Genomic DNA, 22,973 nt, shown 5'->3' on the forward strand with positions numbered 1-22,973 from the left:
CAGCTGCAGAGCAGGTGGGGCTGGGCTGGCCTCTGGAGGTGGGTACTGCCCTGACCCACTGCCCAGGCTGGGGAGGGTTTGGGCTGGGCTGATAGAGAGAGAAATGGTCAGTTTCTGTATGTTCATTTCCTTTTCTCTGCCCTTGAGTCTTGGATTCTCCCTATGGTGTTCTCTCTGTGTCTCTCTCTTTCCCCAGTTTCTCGTTATCTCTATCTCCCAAGGGTCTCTGAGTCTGGGCCTGTCTCTGGGCATAGCTCTGTTCATCCCTGTGACCTTTCCCCAGCCTCCTTTCTGGAGGTGTTTTCTCTGGCTCTGCTATGTCTTTGTCAGTCTCTGGGTCTCTTTTGTCTGTATGTCTTCCCCCCGGGATGCTGCCATGTCCCAAGCAGGAGTCTGGGAGAAGGGCAGGTGAGGGCCTGACTGTGACCTGTATGGAGGGTCGCTGACTGTGATGAGCAAAGGGCTTGGCATGTCTACACCCTCAAAGGCAAAAGCCCCGATGGGGAGTGGGGCTGCTTCCCCTTCTCCGGGGAAATTAACCATTTTCCTGACAATGGCTTATGTGTAGACATTCCTTTTGGAATCCAGTGACGGTCTTGGCACCCTGGTGGGGAGCCTGCCCTGCCTCCAGAGGGCACCCGTGATGGCCAGCCATTGGTCTTCCCCCTGCTAGAAGAGATGTGACTGCAGTCCCCCTGCCCCAGGCCTGGCGGTGCTCTCAGCCCTCACCCAGGCTGCCCCAGAGAGTCGGGCTCGGGGCTCCTGTGGGTAAGGTGGGGACCACAGGCTGGCTCTTCCTCTTCTCTAGCTGGACAGAGGGTCTCATCTATCTGTTCCATCGCCTAATCCCTTCCTGCCCCGTGCTAGCTGTTCCTCCAGGGCCACGCCTGCCCCACTGCTGTCCCCACTAGAAATAGCTGAGCAGTAGGCATTCGCCCAGGCGAGGGCATGGCCCTTGCAGGCTAGCCCCCAAATATGGTACCAGCTGTCAGGCATCTGGGTCAGGTAGGGCACCAGGAATAGGCTTGGGGTGGGGCTCTGTTCTCCTTGGGCATCTTCTCAATGGGGGCTAGTTCTCTGGGCCCAGACTCTGTCGTCAGCTAGAAGGCGGGTGGGGGTGAGCACCTGACCATGTTTGTTGAACACCTGCTATGGGCAAGTCACTGGGTCCAGGGTGGGGCTGAGCGGTGGAGACACATGCAGCATGAACTGACCGCAGGCTGACCCTTCAAGGCATCTCCACTTAAAAGTCACACGTATGCCTGCACCTCAGCGTGCTCCGAACCCAGCCCCTATCTAGACCCCCCCGTCCTCCTTCCCCTCCTCCCTCCTTCCCTCTCTCAGTCACTGCACCATCTCTTACCCCTGCAGATCCCTCCTCTCTGCCCCAGGCCCCTCGGCCAAGCCCTCCTGATTCCTCCCTTGTATCTACTGCCTTGTTACCAGGCCTCCCAATGCTCCAGTCCGGCCCCTTCCAGCTGCTTCTGTGCATTGCAGCCAGTCAGCTTTCCTTTTCTAGTGTTTATTTTTAATTATGAATTTTTTTTAATCCTACAGAAAACAATATAATGCATCTGTAGACCTACTGATTTAACAGATGTTCACATTTTGCTACATTTTATTCACATGTTTATTTTAAAGTGAGGTGTAATTGACATCAGAGACTTTTTTTTAAGAAATAAATTGGTGCCGATAGAGGAGGTGTCTGATAAATGCTAGATTCCCTTCCTCCCGCCTTCGGTTTTACCGAGAAGGTGGAACTGGAGGTGGGCCTAGGGGAAGGGCTGGGTTTGGTGGGCTGAGAAGGCACCCAGGCAGGGAGACTGCACGTGTGAAGGTGTGGAGGCAGGACTGCCTGGCACGGCCCAGGTCAGGGGATCCCTGCTTCTGCAGAGGATGGAGCCCCGCAGGGAGGAGCACAGGTGCCTGCGGTCCTCCAGCGGCCAAGCCCTTTCCCGCCTTGCCCTTCCTCGTCCTCCCACACCTCGTCCTAGGTGGGTAGCTGCCGTGTTTATGAGGTCGCGAGGAGAAGCCATCACCTGGGTCTGCATCAGTGCTGTCACCTGGACAGCCAACCTGCAGCTGGGCGCCAGGGTGGGCTCCGCGGGGAGCTCTTCTTCTTGTGTTCCCTGCTTCCCTGGCAGGAGTCAGGTTCTCCCCTCCAGGAAAGCCTCGTGAAAGCAGCTGGCCTGGTGCAGAGGCTGGGGAGGGGTAGGGTGGCCAGCCTCACTGCATGGGCCACTTGACTAGGCTCCCCTGGCAACTCTGCCTGAGTTTTAGTTTTTGCTTCAGGGATTTTTCTCTTTTTCTTCTGGTCTCCACCTTGCCTTCCCCTTCCATGAACTGTGAACAGACACTAGGACACCCTTAGCCTAAAGGGCCTCCAGAAAGGAGAAATTGCAAGAAAAGCCTCCTGTGGGCCAAATGGCCGACCTCAGTGACCAGGAAGGGAGCCCTCAAGGCAGCAATGCAGCGTCAGCCCTTGATGTCATCAGGCCAGATCTGGGCACTCGGGCTGCCCAGGTCAGCTGTTAGGAACACCTGAGGTGCCAAAGGGATTCAAACCCTTTGAATGCAGCCAAGCTCTGCCCTCTTCCTCTCCGTCTGCTCTGCCCCCACCCTGGTCCAGCCCCATCACCTCCCACCTGGGCAGCTGAGCAGGCCTCCTGGGGGACCTCCCCTCACATTCTTGTCTTCCCACCAGTGATCCTTCTAAAAATAAATCAGATCGTATCACACACCCCTTTTATAACCTTTCTGAAAGCCTTCCTTTCTTTTGGGAATGAACCCCCAGTTCCTTACCGCCAGGCCCTGTGTGGTGGGTCCCCACCTGCCCTTCTAGACCTGTCCCCTGCCATCCTCCTTTCCTGTCTCTCAGCTCACCCCCTTGATCCTGGGGCCCCAAGTGCAGTGCTCTCTCAGTGCCTTTGCCATTGCTGTCCCCTCTGCCTCGAACTCCGTTCCCCCAGGTCTTCAAGCAGCTGACTCCTTCTGGGCACTCGGGCCTCACATGACACCTCCCAGAGAGGCCTTCCTTGATCACTTCCTCAGAGACCCCCCCAGCCCTGTCACATTGTCACATTCTGTTGTCTTCAACAATCTATCATTATCTTATTTAACTCTTTGTCTATTGGTTATGTGTCATCCCGGCTGGAATGTGAGCTTTAGGAGAGCAAAATCTTGCTTTTTCATTAACTTCTGTTTTCCCAGTGCCTAGAACAGTGCCTGACAGAGCAGGTGCTCAGGAAATTGTTGTCGAATGAATGGATGGGTGCATGGCGAGCTGGCACTGAGTGCAGGAAATGGGGAGAGAGAGGCCCGCAACCTCCTTCTCCATGCGCCAAAGACACTGTCTGCTGCGTAGCTCCTGTTGCTCCTCCTGGATGCCCATCTTTGCTTGTAGGCTGGACTTGCCATTAGGGACACTTGTAAGGATTAGCTGGAATAGAAAGTAACTTTCAACTTTAAAAATATTAGAGGGCTTCCCTGGTGGCGCAGTGGTTGAGAGTCCGCCTGCCGATGCAGTGGACGCGGGTTCATGCCCCAGTCTGGGAAGATCCCACATGCCGCGGAGCGGCTGGGCCCGTGAGCCATGGCCGCTGAGCCTGCGCGTCCGGAGCCTGTGCTCTGCAACGGGAGAGGCCTCAACAGTGAGAGCCCCGCGTACCGCAAAAAATATATATATATATATATATATTAGAGAACGAGGTGCATCTGGAAAACAAGAATACAATGCTGAGAAAAATATGCAAAGATCACTAAAAGTTACGAGAAATTAGAAATGCCATTGCAAAATAAGAAATTCAATAGAGGGTCTGGGGGAAAAATAAAGAAATCTTCTAAAAGATTAAAAAACAGAACTTGAAAGAAAAGTTAAGACAAAGAAGATCAACCCAGGGGGTTCAATATCTGTTGAACAGGAGCTCCTACATGAGAGAACAGAAAATATAACAGAATATAACAGAGAGGGAGAGAAATAAATGAAAACAAATTTTCTAATAATGAAAAGAATATGTCTTTGGATTGAAAATTCTTATAAATGCTTCAGGTTGATTATTTCCAAAGATGGCCACAACATCTCCTGTACCACGTGACTTTTGCGATAAGACTTTATCACTTCTTTCATTAAAAAGAGTTTCCTCAGTCTAAAGGTCTCCCAACTGAGCTATTTCGACAATTATGCTCCAATAAGGATGTTAAAAACAAGACAAAACAAAACAATATGATTGTTATCCATTTGGGCCAGATTAATAAGAAAAACAGAAACCACATTGTTTCAACAGAAAGATTACAATGTAGGTAATTGGTGATCTAACTCTGGCCAACTAGGAAGCAACTAGTCACTCACTGGCAGTGAAAAAACCCCTAGAGTTTTGGCCACTGGACTAGCCCCTCCACTCGGCCCCTGTACTAGGTTGTCTCCCCTGTAGTATTTGTTGTATTGTCACCTCCCACCACGATCATGATGGTGGCATCCATGGCAGCTCTGTTGGTTCACTCTCAACTCAGTGTGTTCTGTAACCCCTTTCCTCTGGGATAGTCAGATATGTGATTCCCTTCATACCTCATAGAAGCCAAGAGAAGCTTAGGTGCACTTAAGTCCTTCTTATGCCTAACTATAATGGGTGCAGTTTCCCAACATGCATCTCCTAATGAGTGTGAAACCATCCTGTTAAACAGTCTCCATTTAGATTCCCAAATACGATTATGGAGCAAGTTCCTCGCTGCCATTTCAAGCCGCTTCAGTCAAATTCACCTCCTACCTCTGGGCATCTGTCTAGAGAGAGGAGATCAAGACATACATTCTACTGACAGCCTCATTTATCTGCTGTCTTCCTTATCATTGAAATCCCTCAAGAGTCTGAGCGACAGGCTTCTGTTTTGCTCTGGACCTCTCTATGTTGAACTCTATGATATAGCTCACCAGGTCTGTAGGTCAATATATTCAATGTATGCAAGCCAGTATTTAGGAAAGTATTTATTCCTAGATAAAGCTTTGTTTTAAATATAGTTGTCTGTCTTTAAAACAGAAAAATATGCTATTATGAAGATCAGAAAAAAAAAAAGGAAGTTTCCTCTATTCTTAATCCTGTGCTTACCCTGAATCACAGGCTCCAACGAGAATATCTTCCCCTTGAAAATATTCTTATTTGTAAGAAATAGATGATTAAATAGCTAATTATGTTTGTAAAAAAGATAAAATTATGCTCTAATGAAGAGAGGACGAGAATGAGGTTTGAAGTACCTCTTTCTCTCTTTCCCTTCTTGTTTTTAGTAACATTTTCTTTGGGATAGCACAAATTTAGTGACATAAGAATACATGTCATATTTTCCAGGGGAAAATTTTATGTGCCATTTTGAACTCTCCTATATTGTTTGAAATTTTGTTACCATGTGTTACTTAACACAAAATGTTTTTATATATTGCTGTAAAATATTTATAATTATTGCTATAGAAGAAGATTTTTATCTTGGGAGAAATATACCATTTTTTAATGAAAGAAAAGTCTATGCATAGAAGTAAAGAACTTTACTGTGCACACGAACTACTTAGCATCTTGTTAAAATGCAGATTCTGATTCAGCAGGTCTGCCTGGGGCTTGAGATTTTGCATTTCCACCGCACTCTCGGGTGATGATATGCTTAGTCTCAGGATCACACCTTGAGTAGTGAGGGCATCATAGAGTATTGGTAAGATACATTTGAAGCCCTTCTCCATTCCTTTCTTTTTCTTCCTTCTGTCCAAATGTGATCTTTCTCCCCTTTGGCCCTGGCCCTTTGTGACCAGGTGGGAATTTGGCCTGGTGAGGAACGCTGTTCCAGCACTTCCCAGAGGCTGCCAAGGGTAGTGCGGGCTGCCTCAGAGGGATGGTATGCTCTGTCACTGGAGGTGTTCCTGTGAGCGTGAATGGTCATGTGTCAGGGGTGTTGATCCCCGTGTGGGTCGGAGGAGGCGCCTCCCTACAATTCCACCTTGTGCCTCTGTGTGCCTTCTACAAACTTGTGAAACCAGGATCTCAGGTTGGGGCTCATTCACCTGTGCTGACTTTTACGGGTCATCTGGCAAGTCCTCAACCCCACCCTTCTCAGTCCTTCCAGGGGAACACTTGGTATTCTAAATACTGTATGTGTGATTTGGTGGATAGGACAGGGAGGGGGAGGAGGGGTGATGGCTTGGCTTTAGAAATAGTTCAATCATGTAGGAATGTGATGCCTGACTTGATTGGATCTCGGGATGGAGGGTTCTGCCTTTTAGATTGTCTTCCCTCTTTCAATTTGGTTCAACAGACCTTGACTAAGAGCTCCTTTGTATTAGTCAGGACAGGTTAATTGCCGTGTAACAAACTCTCAGGGACTCAATACAATAGAGGTTTAATTCCTGCTCATGTCATAGACCAAAACAAGTTACTAGAGAGCTCTACTCCAGGTAGTCATTCAGGGAACCCAGACTCTCCCATCTGGTGACTCCATTCCCCATGAATCTCTGTTTCCACCCAGCAAGGGAGGGAAGAGAGAGCGTGAAAGATTGCAGGGAGATTTTATGGGTTGCCTGGAGGAGGCACACATCACCCCTGCTCATATTCCATTGGTCAGAATTCAGTCACATGACTGCACCTCCCAGCAAAGGAGGCTAGGAAATGTAGTCTAGCTGTGTGCCCAGCTACATGTCAGACACAGTGATGGACGTTGGGCATACTGGGACACGGTTGCTTACAAGAGGCTCACAGGCTTTTGAAAGGAGGCAGGTGTGTAAACAAACAATTATGCTATAGTAGTAAGTGCAGTTCTAGAAGTGTGACCAAACCACAGAAGCAATCTAGAGAAGGGAGTCAATGAGGGCTAAACCTGTGCAAAGGCCTCAGAGGTGGTGGCAGCAAGAGATGGCATGGGGTGGGGCATTCCAAGTAAAAGGAACAGAATGTGCAAAGGCACAGAGCTGTGGAACAGCATGTTATGTCCAGGGAGGATGCAGGCAGCCTGTGCAGTACGTGGGGACATGCAGTAGTGGCAGGACATGCGACTGCAGAGGTCAGTCGGGGCAGAGGTCATGAATGGGCTTGTGTCCCATGGGAGGCAGAGAGCCAACAAAGGGCTCGAAGCCGAAATGAAACCATCAGATGGGGGCAGGTTGCAGCAGCGTCAGAGATGGTACGTACTTAGTGCTCTCCTCACCAGAACCTTCAAAGAGGTTTCAAGTGTGTTTCGGTCTCTTGTGCTGTGAAGTGTCTGACAGGGGACGATGTGGGAGTGTGGGCAGGTGACTTACCCAAGTCACCTGCTGCAGCAGCACTCCTGATGGGAACTCCCTGGGCCTGTGTGGCTTCTGCCAGTTTCACCTGACAGTCAGGTGTCACTAGCAACTTCCAGCAGCTCCCAAGCAGGGGAGAGGCAAGATACAGGAGACAGGAAGATACATACCACCGGAACCTCTTCACCTTGAAAAAGATGACCCCATTTATCAAGCACTTAGGTAAGCCAAGCACCTTGCTTACCTGTGTAATCTCATTCAATCCATACACCACCATGGGGAGGCTGTTCTCACTCACTGCCACCTTACGGATGAGAAAACTGGATCCCAGAGAGGTTAAGTGACTTGGCCAAGGTCACATAGCCAGGAGGGAATAAACTGGAATTCTGACTTCAGAGCCCAGGCATTCCATCACTAATCAGAGTTCTAAAATAATGGTAAAACAGTGCTAAGAGAGGTGACTGCTTCTGATGGCTCCCTCCACGCCTGGCGTGCTTTAAAGCGCTTTACATGTACATTTTCTCATTTCAACTTTGCATTAGCCCTCAGAGAGGAGAAAAACAGGTTTGGCACCATTTCACAGATGAGCAGACTGAGGCTCAGAGAAATTACGTAGGAATAATTGCATCTTGCAGTTGGCAGCACTTTCTCACGTGTCTTCTCCTTGGATCTTCAACACGCACAGAGGCAGGAGCAGTATTTCGCAGATGAGGCCACTGCCACTCAGAGAGGCCAAGTCTCCTGCCCCAGTTGCCTAGCAAGCCTTGGCAGGCTGGAACTGGAACCCTCCGCTCTTGACTCCCACCCAGTGTGCTTTCTCCAAAGGTGTGGGGGGGTGTATGGAATGAGCCTCCTAGGGAGTTTCAGGGGGAGGCAGGGTAGCCACTGGTTTGGACACCTTCTAGGCTTGAGGAGGTCCCCTGGGATAAGGCCATCCTGTACATCCCTGCTTTCTTCCCTCTACATCTCACTGCGGGTGTTGCAGGCTCCACCACGTTAGTGTCACACATGCCCCAGCCAGCTCCCACACACCCGATGAGCTGCTGGGAAAGTCAGAGGCCTCCTCCCCAAGCCCAGCCCCCAAACACCAGCTGGGAAGCTCCCCCGGGGCCCCTAGACACTCACAGCACCTGGCCAAGGCACCTCCCAGACCAGTCTGTCCCTCATGGTCTCCCTGCCTTTCTGACCTCAGGGCTGTAGGTTCCCAAGCACTTTCCCTGGCCCTGGGGACGCAGGCTAGTGCCATAGCAAGAGTGACGCTGATGACCGCAGTGACAATAATAGCTCACGTGTGGGGGCCCTTAGTCTGTGCCAGGCTCTGTGCCAAGCACTTTATACCTGTTATCTCACTGAATCCTCTCACTCATCCTATCAGGCAGGTTCTATCACTGTCCTCATTCCACAGATGAGGACACTGGATTTGAATCCAGATCTGACTAGCTATGTACCATTTATTATTATTCACATTATCCAAAATGTTGTGCAGGCACCGCTGTGAGTTCAGGAAGAGGCTTTTGGGTGGTATATGGGCAAATGCTTTATCTTTTAATAGTGATGTATTGTTTCAGTGTGTGTCGGTGTTAGGGGTTGAAGTCTTACATTTCCCCCAAATGCATATGTTGCAGCTCTAATCCCCAGTACCTCAGAATGTGTCCTTATTTAGAAATAGGGTTGTTGTAGATGTAATTAGTTAAGATGAGGTCATACTGGTGGGCCCCTAATCCAGTGACTGATATCCTTATAAAAAGGAGAAATCTGGACACAGACATGCACACAGGGAGAACGCCATGTGAAGATGAAGCCAGGGATAGGGTGATGCTTCCACAAGCCAAGGAACACTGAAGATTGCCAGCAAATCCCAGAAACTAGGAGAGAGGCATGGAGCAGATTCTCCCTCACCGACCTCAGAAGGAACCAACCCTGCCAACACCTTGTTCTCAGACTTCTGGACTCCAGAACTGTGAGACAGTATATTTCCACTGTGTGAGCCATTCAGTCTGTGGTCTTTTGTTATGACAACCCTAGCAAATTAACACAGTTAGAATGTGTGTATATATAATGTGTGTATACACACACACCAATACACTTATGATTTCATAGATATTATTGCTTTGGATGTGGCTTTTGATAGGCTGAATAATGCTCCACCACAGAGATATCCACATTCTAATTCCTGGAACCTGAGATTGTTACTTTATGTGGTGAAAGGGGCTTTTTAGATTTGATTAAGGATCTTAAAAAGGGGAGATTATCCTGGATTATCCAGGTGAGCCTAATGTGATCACTAGGATCCCTTATAAGAAGGAGGCAGGAGGGCTTCCCTGGTGGCGCAGTGGTTGAGAGTCCGCCTGCCGATGCAGGGGAACATGGGTTCGTGCCCCGATCCGGGAAGATCCCACATGCCGCGGAGCGGCTGTGCCCGTGAGCCATGGCCGCTGAGACTGCGCGTCTGGAGACTGTTGCTCCGCAACGGGAGAGGCCGCAACAGTGAGAGGCCCGCGTACCGAAAAAAAAAAAAAAAAAAAAAAAAAGAAGGAGGCAGGAGAGTCAGAGAAGCAACGAGAGAGTCAATGGAAGCAGAGATTAATGTGCTTTGAAGATGGAAGAGGGGGCCACAAGCCAAAGAGTATGGGTGGCCTCTGGAAGCTGAAAATGGCAAGGAAACCAAGTCTCCCCCAGAGCTTCAGGAAAGAAATGGCTCTGCTGACACCTGGAATTTTAGTCCCTTAGGACTCGTTTTGGACTAATGACCTCCAGCACCCTAAGAAAATTAATTTGTGTTGTTTTAAGCACTGAGCTGTAGTAATTTGTTATAGCAGTAATAGGAAACTAATAATCAACAAAAATAAGTATTTAAGTTTTTCCAGAAAGGGACTCAAAGAAAAGTAATAGATAAATCATAGTAGTGATATTGATACCATGTAGGTAAGGGGGCTTGTACATATATTTGGGAGACCCTGTCTGTACTGCCCTGCCTTCAAGGGGGAATTGCATCATTTTGGGAAGCCCTGTGTGACCTGAGCTTCACTCCCTTGCTCTGTGTTGTTGAGCAGGTTACCTAACTTCTCTGTGTACCCGCCTCCTCGTCTATAAAACACAGGGCGAATCATACCTACCTTGTGGGCAGCACATAGTAATTCCTCAGTTTTTGCCTCAATCATTGCTCAATATTCTAATCCTCTTTGATTCTCTTAATAGCCCTGAGAGGCAGGCAGGGGAGGATCAATTCACTGATCTTTTTTGAGTGCCCAGCCCCTGCTAGTCACTTGTCTCTGCGTGGTTGGTCATGGTGGGTGCAGAGGCCGGGGCACTTGTGAGCGTGTGACCCATCCCACCCTCGGGTCTCCTTCATCATGAGATCTCGGCTCTGAGAGGGCAGGAACGCTCCTAGCACGGGAGCCTTCTTTATCCATTCATCTGTTGATGGACATTTAGGTTGCTTCCATGTCTCGGCTATTGTAAACAGTGCTGCAGTGAACACTGGGGTGCATGTATCCTTTTGAATTAGAGTTTTCATCTTTTCCGGCTATATACCCAGAATGGAATTGCTGGATCTTATGGTAACTCTATTTTTTTTTTTTTAAGGAACATCCATACTGTTTTCCATAGTGTCTGCACCAATTTACATTTCCACCAACAGTGTAGGAGGGTTCCCTTTTCTCCACAATTGAGGGTTCTCTTTGATTCTGTACATAACTTGCTATTGGTTGTGAATACTGACTTTTTTTTCCTTCTGTCTTTATGCCTTTCATTTCTTTCTCTTGTGTTAATACCTTGGGAAGCATCATTAATACAATAATGGATGGAAGTAGTGACAGTGGGCAGCGTCCTTGTTTTGTTCCAGTGTTTCTTCACTGAGGTTTGCTATGGCTAAACATTTTCAGATTAAGAAAGTTTACTCCTATTTCTTGTTTGCTAAATTTTTAAAAAATCATAAATAGGTGTTGAGTTTTATCAAATACTTCATCTGCCTATGTGAGAATGATCATATAGTTTTTTTCCTTTATTTGATAATGTGCTAAATTACATTAATAGATTGTCTAGTGATGCACCATTCTTACACCTTGAATGAAATTTAATAGAAATGTAACCCTAATGGTATAATTTCTTTCATTCACTTTATTCATTCAGACTGTGGTAGTCAAGAGACCAGGATCTGGAGCCAGATTACCTGGGTTCGAATCCCAGTTCCGCACCTTGATTGTGTGGCCAAGTTATTTAATCTCTCTGTATATTGGTTTCTTTCTCTGGAAAATAGGGTATTAATAGTACCTACTTCAAAGAGTTGATATGAGAATTAACTGAGATAAGCCAGTGCCTAACACAAACTATTTTCTCAATAAATGTTATTTTCACCAGCAAACATTTATTGAGCACCTGTTTTATGCCAGGACCTGTGCTAGGCGCTGGGAACTCATAGTTAGGGTAACCACATGACCCCATTAACCAATACAGTCCTGGAAGTCCTGTTTTGTACCTTTTATCCTGATGGAATTATTACCAGCCCTCCCTTTCACTCTCAGTAGTTTCCCAATTTGGATGATAAATTATTTGATCACCAACTGATAGATGAAGAGATTTATGTAATGTGGATGTGGAGGACCTGGCTGGACTTGATTCATAGCTGAGGTTCACTAATGTGAAGCAGAATTGTGGTTGGGGTCAAGGTAGAGGATCTTCAGGGCCCCACAGGCAGCATAAGCCTTTCCCCTGTCTTCTTGTTTGCCTTTTTTTCCAACAGGAAATCTGCCGTCATCATTGTCTTTGTTCCTCTGAATATAAAAGCGTCTTTTTCCTATGGCTGCTTTTAAGATTTTTTTCTTTCTTACTGATTTTGAGTAACCTGCTTATGATGTGCCTTGGTATAGACTTCTTTATGTTTCTTGTCTTTGGAGTTGAATTTTGGAGGTCTTTGAATCCATAGAAGAAATCACAAATGGAATTTAAAACAAATTTTAAAAAAATTTGAATCCATAGAAGAAATTTTTAAAAATTAAAAAAAATTTTTTTTAAATTTTAAAAAATTAAAAAAAATTTTTTTGAGCGTTGAACATAGTGAAAATGCAGCATATGAAAATTTGCGGGTCACTGCTAAAGCACTGTTTAGAGAGAAAAGTATATCATTACATGCCTAAATTTTAAAAGAAGGTTTAAAATCAATAATCTAAATTTTCACTTTAAGGAAAAACCCCCTAAGCCTAAATTAAGTAGAAGGAAAGAAATTATGAGAACAGAAACAATAACGTAAAAAGCAGAAAACAGTAAAGAAAACTGACAGAACCAAACGTTGGCTGTTTGAAAAGATTGATAAAATTGATAAACTCCTACTAAGAATAACCAAAGAGAGAAAGAGAGAAAACACAAATTACCCATATTAGGAGAAAGAGAAGATAATTACTTCAGGTAAAATAATAATAAGGGAGTGTTAGTAACAATTTTCTATCAATAAATTCAATAAGACAACATGGACAAATTGTTTGAAAAACTCAACTTTCCAAAGCTTACTCAAGGAGAAAAAAATGTTAAGTGCCTTTACACCTATTAAAGAAGTTGAGGGGCTTCCCAGGTGGCGCAGTGGTTGAGAGTCCGCCTGCCGATGCAGGGGACACGGGTTCGTGCCCCGGTCCGGGAAGATCCCACATGCCGCGGAGCGGCTGGGCCCGTAAGCCATGACCGCTGAACCTGCATGTCGGAGCCTGTGCTCCGCAACGGGAGAGGCCACAACAGTGAGAGGCCTGCGTACCTCAAAACAAAAAAAAGAAGTTGAATTCTTAATCAAATACCCTCCTGCAAGGAAAGCTCCAGACCCACATAGTTTCGCTGGTGAATTCTGTCCAACATTCAAGGATGAAATAATACCATTCTTACACTCAGGAGGAAGGAAGAGTTTCCAACTTACTGTGTGAAATCAGCATAATCCTGATATCAAAACCTGATGAGGACATTATAAGAAAGGAAAATATCAGAATACCATGGACATGGATGCAAAATTTTTCATTAAAATATTAGCAAATCATGTCTAGCAGTATATAAAAAGGATAATACACCAGAACCAAGTAGGATTTATCTCAAAAATTCAACTTGGTTCAACATTTCAAAACTAATCAGTGTATTTCACCACATTAACAGAATATAGGAGAAAAAATTGCATCAGTAGATTCAGTAAAAGCATTTGACAAAATTCAGCACTGTTTATAATAATAATTTTTTTAATCCTCAGTAAACTAGAAATCAAAGGAAACTTTCTCATCTTGAGCATCTACATAAAACCTACCACTATCATCACAGTTCATGGTGAAAGTCTGAATACTTTGCTCTTAAGATTGGAATAAAGCAAGAATGTTCTCTCTTACCTCTTTTCTTCAACATTGTATTGGACATTCTAGCTAGTGAAATAAGGAAAGAAAAGTCATACTTATTGGAAAAAGGAAGATGTATAATGACCTTTTTTTTCCTGACATTATTGTCTGTGTAGAAAATACTAAGAAATCTGCAAAAGACAAAAATACCTACTAGAATTAATAAGTAATTTTAACAAAGTTGCAGGTACAAATTCAACATACAAAAACCAATTGTATTTCTGTATACTAGCAGCAAACAATTGGAAAATGAAGATTTAAAACACCATTAATAATAACTTCAAAACACATAAAACACGAATGAATTCAATGAAAGATGTGTAAGACCTCTACATTGAAAACTATAATGCATTGCTGAATGAATTAAAAGAAGGTCTAACTAAACAGAAAGATTTACCATGTTCATGTATTGAAGGTCTCAATATTGCTAAGGTAGCTTCTCTCCCTAGATTGATCTATCGAGTCAATGCAATCTCAATTAAAAAGAAATCCCAGGAGGCTTTTAATGTAGAAATTAACCACTTCATTCTAAACCGGGTCTGAAAGTGCAAGGGATCTAGAATGACCAAAACAGTTTTGAAAAAGAAGAAAAATTTTGATTTTAAGACGTAACTAAAGACCTACAGTAATCAAGATAGGATGGTGTTTATGTCAGGATATATCTATCTATCAGTGGAACAACACAGAGGGTCCAGAAATAGTAAATCCACACATACATAGTTAATTTATTTTTGACAAAGGAGTTAATGTAATTCAATGGGAAAAGAATAGTCTTTTCAACAAGTTGTTCTGGAATGATAGGATATCTACACCCCCAAAAATTTTGAATGGAAGTTTGATATTACATTTCATTTGAACAGAGAATTCTGCTGAACCCCTCCCCCCAAAAAGATCTGCTAATAAGTGTTTTAGAGGTGCTGTCCGGTCACTCCCAAATCTATTATTTTTATATCTTCATGGGAAAGTTCAGAGTTGTGACACCATTCTGAGAATCACTAGGTCCCAAAGGTATGATGACCCCTGACTGAGGTGGGCAACTAGCACATGGGCCGGGTACATGGGCAAGGTTGAGAGGCCCATGGAACATAAAAAATAACTTCATTAGGGACTAGGGTACATGATGGTGAATCCTCTCACACAGATCATGACTATGTTCTTACCTGTACTTTAATTAATTAATTTATTTATTTATTTTTGGCTGCATCAGGTCGTCATTGCTGCGCGTGGGCTTTTCTCTAGTTGTGGCAAGTGGGGGCTACTCTTCGTTGTGGTGTGCTGACTTCTCATTGCAGTGGCTTCTCTTGTTGCAGAGCACGGGCTCTAGGCTAGGCGCGCGGGCTTCAGTATTGTGGCACGTGGGCTCAGTATTTGTGGCGCGCAGGCTCAGTAGTTGTGGCGCATGGGCTTAGCTGCTCCGTGGCATGTGGGATCTTCCTGGACCAAGGCTCGAACCCATGTCCCCTGCATTGGCAGGCGGATTCTTAACCACTGCGCCACCAGGGAAGCCCCGGTACAGCCACTTTGGAAGACAGTTTGGCAGTTTTTTACAAAACTAAACTACTAACCATACAATTCAGCAATCATCCTCCTTGGTGTTTAAACAAGTGAGTTGAAAACTATGTCCACACGAAAGCCTGCACATGGATGTTTACAACAGCATTATTCATAATTGCCAAAACTTGGATGCAACCAAGATGTCCTTCAGTGGGTGAATAGATAAACAAGCTGTAGCACATCTACATAATGGAATATTATTCAGTGCTAAAAAGAAGTGAGCTGTCAAGCCATGAAAAGACATGGAGGAACCTTAAATGCATATTGTGCATTTTAAAAATTAAAGAATCTATTTTGAAAAGGCTACATACTGTATGATTCCAACTATATGATATTCTAGTAAAGGCAAAACTATGGAGATAGTAAAGTATCAGTGGTTGCTCAGGTTAGTGGGAAGAGGACGAATAGGTGGAACACAGAGATTTTTTAGGGCAGTGAAACTATTTTGTGCGATACTGTCATGGTGGACACACGTGATACATTTGGCCAAACCCCTAGAATGTACAATACCAAACATGAACCTTAATGTAAACTATGGACTTTGGGTGATAGTTATCTGTCAGTGTAGCTTCATCAATTGCAGTAAGTGTGCTGCTCTGCTTTGGGATGTTGATGGGGGGAGACCAGGAATGTGTGGGGTCAGGGAGTATATGAGAACTCTCTGTACTCTCCGCTCAATTTTGCTGTGAACTTAAAACTTCTCTTTAAAAAGTCTGTTAAAGAAAAGAAAATAACTTATACAGAGCTACAGTAATCAAGATGGCATCCTACAGACCTAGGATAGACATATAGATCAAAGGAATAGAATTGAGAGTCCAGGAATAAACCTGTACATTTATCCTGAACTGGTTTTCTGCAAGGGCACCAAGACCATTCAAAGGGAAGGATGCCTCCTCTTGTGGGCAATGTGATGAACATGTACAAAAAGGTTTCAAAAGAGTATGTGAAATACTGAAATAGGGATACCAACCAGGAGTGCTGTTGGAATTCCAAGAGAGGTGGTGTGACCTTAGGCTGGGATAGTCAAAGGCTTCCCAGAGTAGATGTCACCTGATAAGGCCATCAAAGAAGAAAGGGAATGGGGAAGTACATTTCAGACCACAAAGGATGAGAACTTTAAGAAAAGTCACACGTGTCGTTATTGTCCCTCTCTGTTTCCGTGATTCTCCCTGCTGTGTCCCCGCATCTAACACAGGGCCTGGTGAGCCCTAAGTCAGTAGGATGGACAAACCAATCCTGAGGTTTCCCGTGATCTCTCAGAGTTCTCAGGGAGATGGAGTGACCTTGCCTCTTTGTAAGGGGAATCTCTAGATCAGGGAACCCACCAGCCTCTTGTAGTAACTAACGTTCCCTTTGTTCCTGAGCTGGAAATGGTCACAAGCATTGGGGCCCCAAAACTGGAGTTGCTGGGAACTCCACCCTCTCAGAAGGGCGAGGAGTCGGCCTCTTGGGTTACAGATGTGCCCCAGCTGGGCCCGGGGTCCACCCTTCTCTCTCCCCAGTGTTTATTGCTGCTCAGCCCTGCCCATGAAGAGCTGCCGAGTCAGCGTTCTCTGGCTGGGGCCAGCTCTTGAAGCCGAGCTGTCCTGTATCTCTCGCACTATCCACCCCTTAGATAAACAGCCTGGCGTCCTCCACACGCTGCAGAGTTCTGACGTGCTTGCCGAGGGCTCCCTTAGCCAAATGCCTCTCACTCTAAGAAGGACCCTGGCAACGGGCCCTGCTTTTCCTCCAGCCCGACTCAGGCCCTTGCTGGAGTGACAGGAGAATCCACTTCCTGCCCGAAAATGTGGCTGCAGCAGAATTCTCTGCGGGGCAGAGCTTCCTTCCTCACTGCCCACACACCCAGGCTTCCTCCTCAGGGAAGGTCTGGGCAGCCTCTTCATCAGACAGCTTCCCTCAGCCTTTCATGTGACTTTTCTCTATCAGACCCAGTCCTGCAAATTAGGCGCCCACCAGGTTACAGAACCCACTTCGCGGCCTGGCCGGCCCCCCAGGTGGGGTGACATTTGGACTGTGTGTCACACGTGGCCGCACGGGTTTATCCCACCGCCCACCACTCTGCCGTACTGCGCACGCGCCACTTCGCTGAATGGGGCGGATTTGCGAGCCCCGCCGACTGAGTAAACTCAGCTGGCCGCCTGTATTTGGGAGCCAGGGATTGGCTTTTCTTGAAATGTCACCTGTGGGCAGAGAAAATGTCACCAACATCTGGTTAGCAGTGCATCGTCTTCCTGTGGCCAGTGGGCCCTGGAGATAACAGGGAGGACAGATGCCTCCCTGTTATCTAGTGGGGGGATCAGGTGACAGGTGTGCTAAGAGCAGCACCTGAAGGCTCAGGGTGGAGGGTGGCAGGTCAGCTGGGCGCTCACGGCTCTGGAGAGAGCCCGTTGACCCAGTACTTTTAGCAGATGGGCTTGTCGTGGCCTCAGGGGGCCCAGACTAAGGCAGAGGTGGGGGAAGAGGAATATCTGTTACAGAAGGAGGAGGTGGGAGAGAGCCCAGCTGCAAAGCATCCTCAAAAGGCCTTTTGAGGAAAAACTCAAATCTGCAGGGCTATCAGATGACCCTTGCCTTCCAGGAGGCACGTGAACCTTCCAGGAGGCACGTGAACCCACGGAGAGGTTCAGACTGCTCTTGGCAGGGAAGGTACAGGGAACGTGACTGTCACTCCGCCAAGACAGAGAGAGCTAGCTTCACCTCCTACAGGAAGTCTTCCCTGACCTCTCCCTTCAGGTCCCACAGAATCCCTTACATATAGCCTCACCATTCCCCGCCACTCCAAAACTTGCTTGTCAGTCTCTAGCACCAAAACAAAGCTTCACAGACTTCTGGGTAGGGCCCAGGAAACTGCATTTTTAACAAACACCTCCCCTCCCCCAAGGTGTCAGGTATGGGCAGACTTAAAACTACATTTTGAGAACCATCTTGCTCTAGAGCAGCCTGTCCAATAGAAATATAATATGAACCATATATATAATTTAAATTCTTCTAGTAGCTACATAAAAACATAAAACAGGTGAAATTAAAGTATTTTTACTTAGCCTGATATATCCAAAATATTATCATTCCAACATGCAATCAATACAAAAATTGTTAATGAGATATTTCACGTTTTTTGGTTTGTACTAAGTCTTCAACACCTGGTGCATATTTTAAACTTACAGCACGTCTCTGTCCGGACGGGCCACATTTCAGGTGCTTAATGGCCACATGTGGGTAGTGACTGCCATATGAGACAGCTCTAGGGCTTTGCTACTGTGGTCCATAGACCAGCAGCTTAAATTATTTCTAGCCCCTAACAGAGGGCTGGCATCTAGAAGGCACATAGCAAATGTTTTGGGAGGAAAGGAAGGACTGCATGAATCTTACGTGCCCCTGTCCACTTCTCTGGGCACCACCATCCCTATGCACTGTTAGTGAGAATCTCAGAATCTTATGTCTGAAAAGGAATTCAGGAGTCAGAGAACAAATGTATGTCAGAGCTGATAAGAAACTTAAAGTTTCTTTTTTTTTATAACTTTTTTTTAAAAGGCTTACCATTTATTTATATATATATTATATATATATATTTTTTAGCTGAGTCGGGTCTTAGTTGTGGCACGCGGGGTCTTCGTTGAGGCATGCAGGATCTGTCATTGCAGCACACGGGCTCTTCATTGTGGCACGCGGGCTTCTCTTTAGTTGTGGTGGACAAGTTCTTTTCTCTCTAGCTGTGGCGCACGAGCTCCATGGCTCATGGGCTCTGTAGTTTGCAGCACGCGGGCTCTCGTTGAGGCAGGCAAGTTCAGTAGTTGTGGCGCGTGGGCTCAGTAGTTGTGGCACGCGGGCTTATTTGCCCTGCAGCATGTGGGATCTTAGTTCCCCGACCAGGGATCAAACCCACGTCCCCTGCATTGGAAGGTGGATTCTTTACCACTGGACCACCAGGGAAACCCCAGAAACTTAAAGTTTCTGTAGCCTAACTCCTGCCAGCCCCAAAGAGATAGGGCAATTTGGGTAAGTCCGTCAGCTTGCAGGGCACAGCAAGCCACTTGCTTTCAGGAGAAAAGAGATCTGATGAGGGCAAACCACTCTACACGGGGCATGAACTGGGCCTGCCTTTCTCCTCATCATCTCTGTGTTCTTCAGAAATCCTGTGAAGCTGCTCTTCCAAGGCCTCAGGCCTGGCCTTCAACGTATTAGTTATATCCATGTATTTATCTTCAATCTTCTTCCAGAAAAGATTTAAGGCACCTATAAATTTGCATAGGTTTCAATGAGATGAAACAAAAAATAGAAAAAATGTTAAGAAAGGTTCATAGGTACATGGAAAGGGTGTTCACGCTGATATTACATGTACTAGCGAATATCCAACAGTAGAGATTAGGTAAATCAGCCATGACCCACTCCAACCTTGAAACGTTCTGCCTCACAATTAAAAACGCTGATATGGCTCAGTGGCTGTTCATTGACCACAGAAGGAACTAAATCTTTGGGGGATGACATACAAGGCTCCCCACAATTCACCCCAACCCACCGTTGTAGCTTGGTCTTCCACAGGTCCCCCCAACTCTCCACACTGAAGCTCTTATGTTTCCTAAGCAGGAGAACATCTCACGTATTTGTGATTTGATATAAGCAGTTCTTGAGCTTCAAATGCTTTCTTCATCCAGTCTCCTGGTGAACTCATATCCATTCCTTAAAATCGACTTCAAGTGTCACCTCCTCTGTGAAGTCTGCCCAGATATTCTCAGGCAGAGCTGGACATTCACCTTGCCCAGAACTCCCTGCTAGTTTGGCATCTATCATAGGTCATTAGTATTACTTGTTCATGACTCTGCCTCCTGCCTCAGTTCGTGACTACCCCAGGGGCAATGGCTCTGCCTAATTCATCTTCCATTCCGTTTGGGATGAGATGTGGGACAGGAAGCAAATGTTCCTTGAATGAATGGATAATGAACTAACGAACAGACCCCTCTTGTGGCACCTATCGCTTTCTACCTTGTATTGTCTTTGGATACCTCATCTCCGTTCCTGGATTGACAAATCTTCCAGGACAAGAACAATGTGATCCATTTTTGCATCCTCTACCACAGCCTGCCCTAATGCCTACTGTTTGAATAAACGAGCAAAACTCTAGTTAAAAAAAAAAAGAAAGAAAGAAACAGTGCCGATATGGAAGTAGTCACTGACGTGGGACGATGTCATTACACACTGTAATGAGAGTGCTTGATGAGCTTATTTTATCTACATGCATGTAAGAACATCTGGAAAGGATATATATCCCAAATATTAATGCTTCTTTTTCAGGGGGAGGGATTATGAGTGATTCTTGCTCTCCTTTTGACCACCTACTGCTTCTGTAATTTCTAGTTTTTCCCCTCAATGAACATGAATTACTTATGTAATATAGAAATAAAATTTACAAAATAGAATATGGGTGAGGAAAATGGGGAGAGGAGGAAATAAGAGTTTTACTCCATGTAGAATTTATTTGAAAATCTATTGCTTAAAAAAAATCCTGGGCTTCCCTGGTGGCGCAGTGGTTGAGAGTCCGCCTGCTGATGCAGGGGACACGGATTCATGCCCCGGTCCGGGAAGATCCCACATGCCGCGGAGCCCGTGAGCTATGGCTGCTGAGCCTGCGCGTCCGGAGCCTGTGCTCCTCAACGGGAGAGGCCACAACAGTGAGAGGCCCGCGTACCGCAAAAAAAAAAAAAAAAAAAAAAAAATCCTAAGTACAGGTTTATAGTGTTATGGCCCATTGTCCATATTTACACATAGCAGGCAATTATTAAAGGTTGGAGAGGTGGACTTATAACATTGGGGTTTGAAAACTCATGAGCCAGCTTTTGTTAAATCTTAGACTGTGTTCAGGGAAGTGAAAATTAATAACAGTGCAGTCACTGTCTTGTTTTGAATGGAATCTGACGATGACCCGCCCTGCACGTGTGGGCTGTAAAGAGCTTGGGTGTGTTGGATCTTGATTGCGCAAGAGAGGATCCTAAAATCATGCTGTAGAGCTGGGTGAGTGCGTGGGTAGATGGGAATATGCACACGTGTGCACACGTACATACACTACACGTGTCAATCTAGCGTAGGACCACATTGCACCACCTCCAAGGCAGCACTTTGGTCCAAGCCAATTAATAGGCTTCTGACTGGTGTCCCTGCTTCCTCGCTGTGGCCCGGTCACTTCCCTGTAGCTCGAGCCATCCTCTCCATGCTCCGGGCCCCACCTGGATCTCAGTGCCTATACCTCGACTCCAGCCTCCACCCCACTGGCCCTTCCCCTGCCCGGAACGTTCTCCCCCTCCGCTGTGGCTCGCTTCCTCACCTCCTGCCCGTCTCTGCCGAATTGCCATTGATTTGTGAGGCCTTCCACACCACTCTGTATAAAATAACTGTTCCTTCCTGTTCTGCCCCACCACCTTATCCTACTTCATTTTTCTTCATAGCATGTATCCCCCCAACACAGTACATATTTGTTTACTGTGTGTCTCCCCCCAACTAGAATGTAAACTCCCTGAGGGCAGGGACTTCGCCTCTTCTCTTTACTGCTATTTTCTTAGTGCTCAGTAGACGCTCAATAAGTGTTAATCAATATTCAGAAGAAGGAATGGACTGCAGATGTCATGTGACGGATCTTCCTCATTTTACTGAGGAGGCGCCTGGAGCCCAACTGAGAAAGCTTGCAGCCCGGCCCAGGGTCACACAGCTGGGCCCGCGGGGCTAGATCCCACTCTCCATTCTGCTCCACCTCCTGCCCGCCCACTCCTTGGAAGGGAGGCTAACCGCTCACACGCACAGGGGCTGTGGCTTCGTCCATCCTGTCTCCTGTGTGTTTTTCCAGTTTATACAGAATTTCAGCCCAGAATAGCAGAAGAAAAAACAGCTGTTCTTCCAGAACCCTGGAAACTCTTCCAATGGGTCTGTCCCTGGAAAAACAGCAGCGGTTCTCAGGGTGGGAATGTAGGAGACGGAGGAGGGGGTCTTCCAGCAGTTGGGGGCAGTGGGCTGGATTTGGTTTTGCAATTAAAATAACATCTGGGTCTGTTTCCGCAGAGCGGTTCTGGAAGGTGGGTGGTCTGTCTGAAGCATCAGGTGGGGCCTTCCCCATCCTGGCCCCGGGGGGTATTAGGATGGCGGGTGACTGAAGGGCTCACCCAGCATATGACGTATGAAAACAACTGGGTCCGGAGAAGTCTCTGGAAACCCCATCTGCAGCCTGGCCTGAAATCTTGCTGGTCCCTACCCTGGCCTCACTCCGGGTCACGTCTGGACACCTCCCTCTACACCCTCAGGCCTCCTTGAGATTGTTCAGACTCCCCCTTTGATGCGTAGAGAGCTCTGGCATCCTCCCACTCATGCCCCATGTGGTTTGTTAATTGTCTGTGAAATGAGGGATTTGAGGCATTGCTCATCCGTGTGAGGACAGTGGGGCCCTGGAGCAGTGGAGCGGAGTGGGGAAGGGACCGTTCCAGTCTTCTGAATCCTGTTCCTCTGTCTGGCTCCTCAGATGCAGCTTTTGGATAAGTTTCCCATCGAAGGTGGCCAGAAGGACCCCAAGCAGAGAATCATCCCCTTCCTCCCAGGTAAGCTTTTCATGGCCTCACTAATGGGATGGGGGACACCCTGAAGAGGGACATTCTGTAGACCAAGAAAAGGCTGACTACTACACCAGAAATTCTGGGCCAGGTGGGCCTAGCAATCTGCATGTTAACAACCCCCAGGGGATCGGAAGCCCCTGATTCTGAAGGCCATTATCTTCATAGGGGCCTCTCCCACCACTCCAGGGCCACCTCTGCTCACCCCGGGCTGTGTAGCGT

At 46.5% G+C, this 22,973-nt stretch overlaps 1 protein-coding gene across 5 annotated transcripts in view; it reads left to right on the forward strand.

The window, feature by feature from the left end:
* Positions 1-22,973, forward strand: part of SH3PXD2A (SH3 and PX domains 2A) — a 243,186-nt gene that overhangs the window by 65,687 nt on the left and 154,526 nt on the right. For all 5 annotated transcript variants that reach the window (XM_079901013.1, XM_079901014.1, XM_079901010.1 and 2 more), the window contains one exon: positions 22,664-22,739. In XM_079901013.1, coding sequence (XP_079757139.1) covers positions 22,664-22,739 — 76 coding nt within the window. The remainder of the gene's footprint in view (positions 1-22,663; positions 22,740-22,973) is intronic.

Source organism: Stenella coeruleoalba (assembly GCF_951394435.1).
Source record: "Stenella coeruleoalba genome assembly, chromosome: 16".
NCBI lineage: Eukaryota > Metazoa > Chordata > Mammalia > Artiodactyla > Delphinidae > Stenella > Stenella coeruleoalba.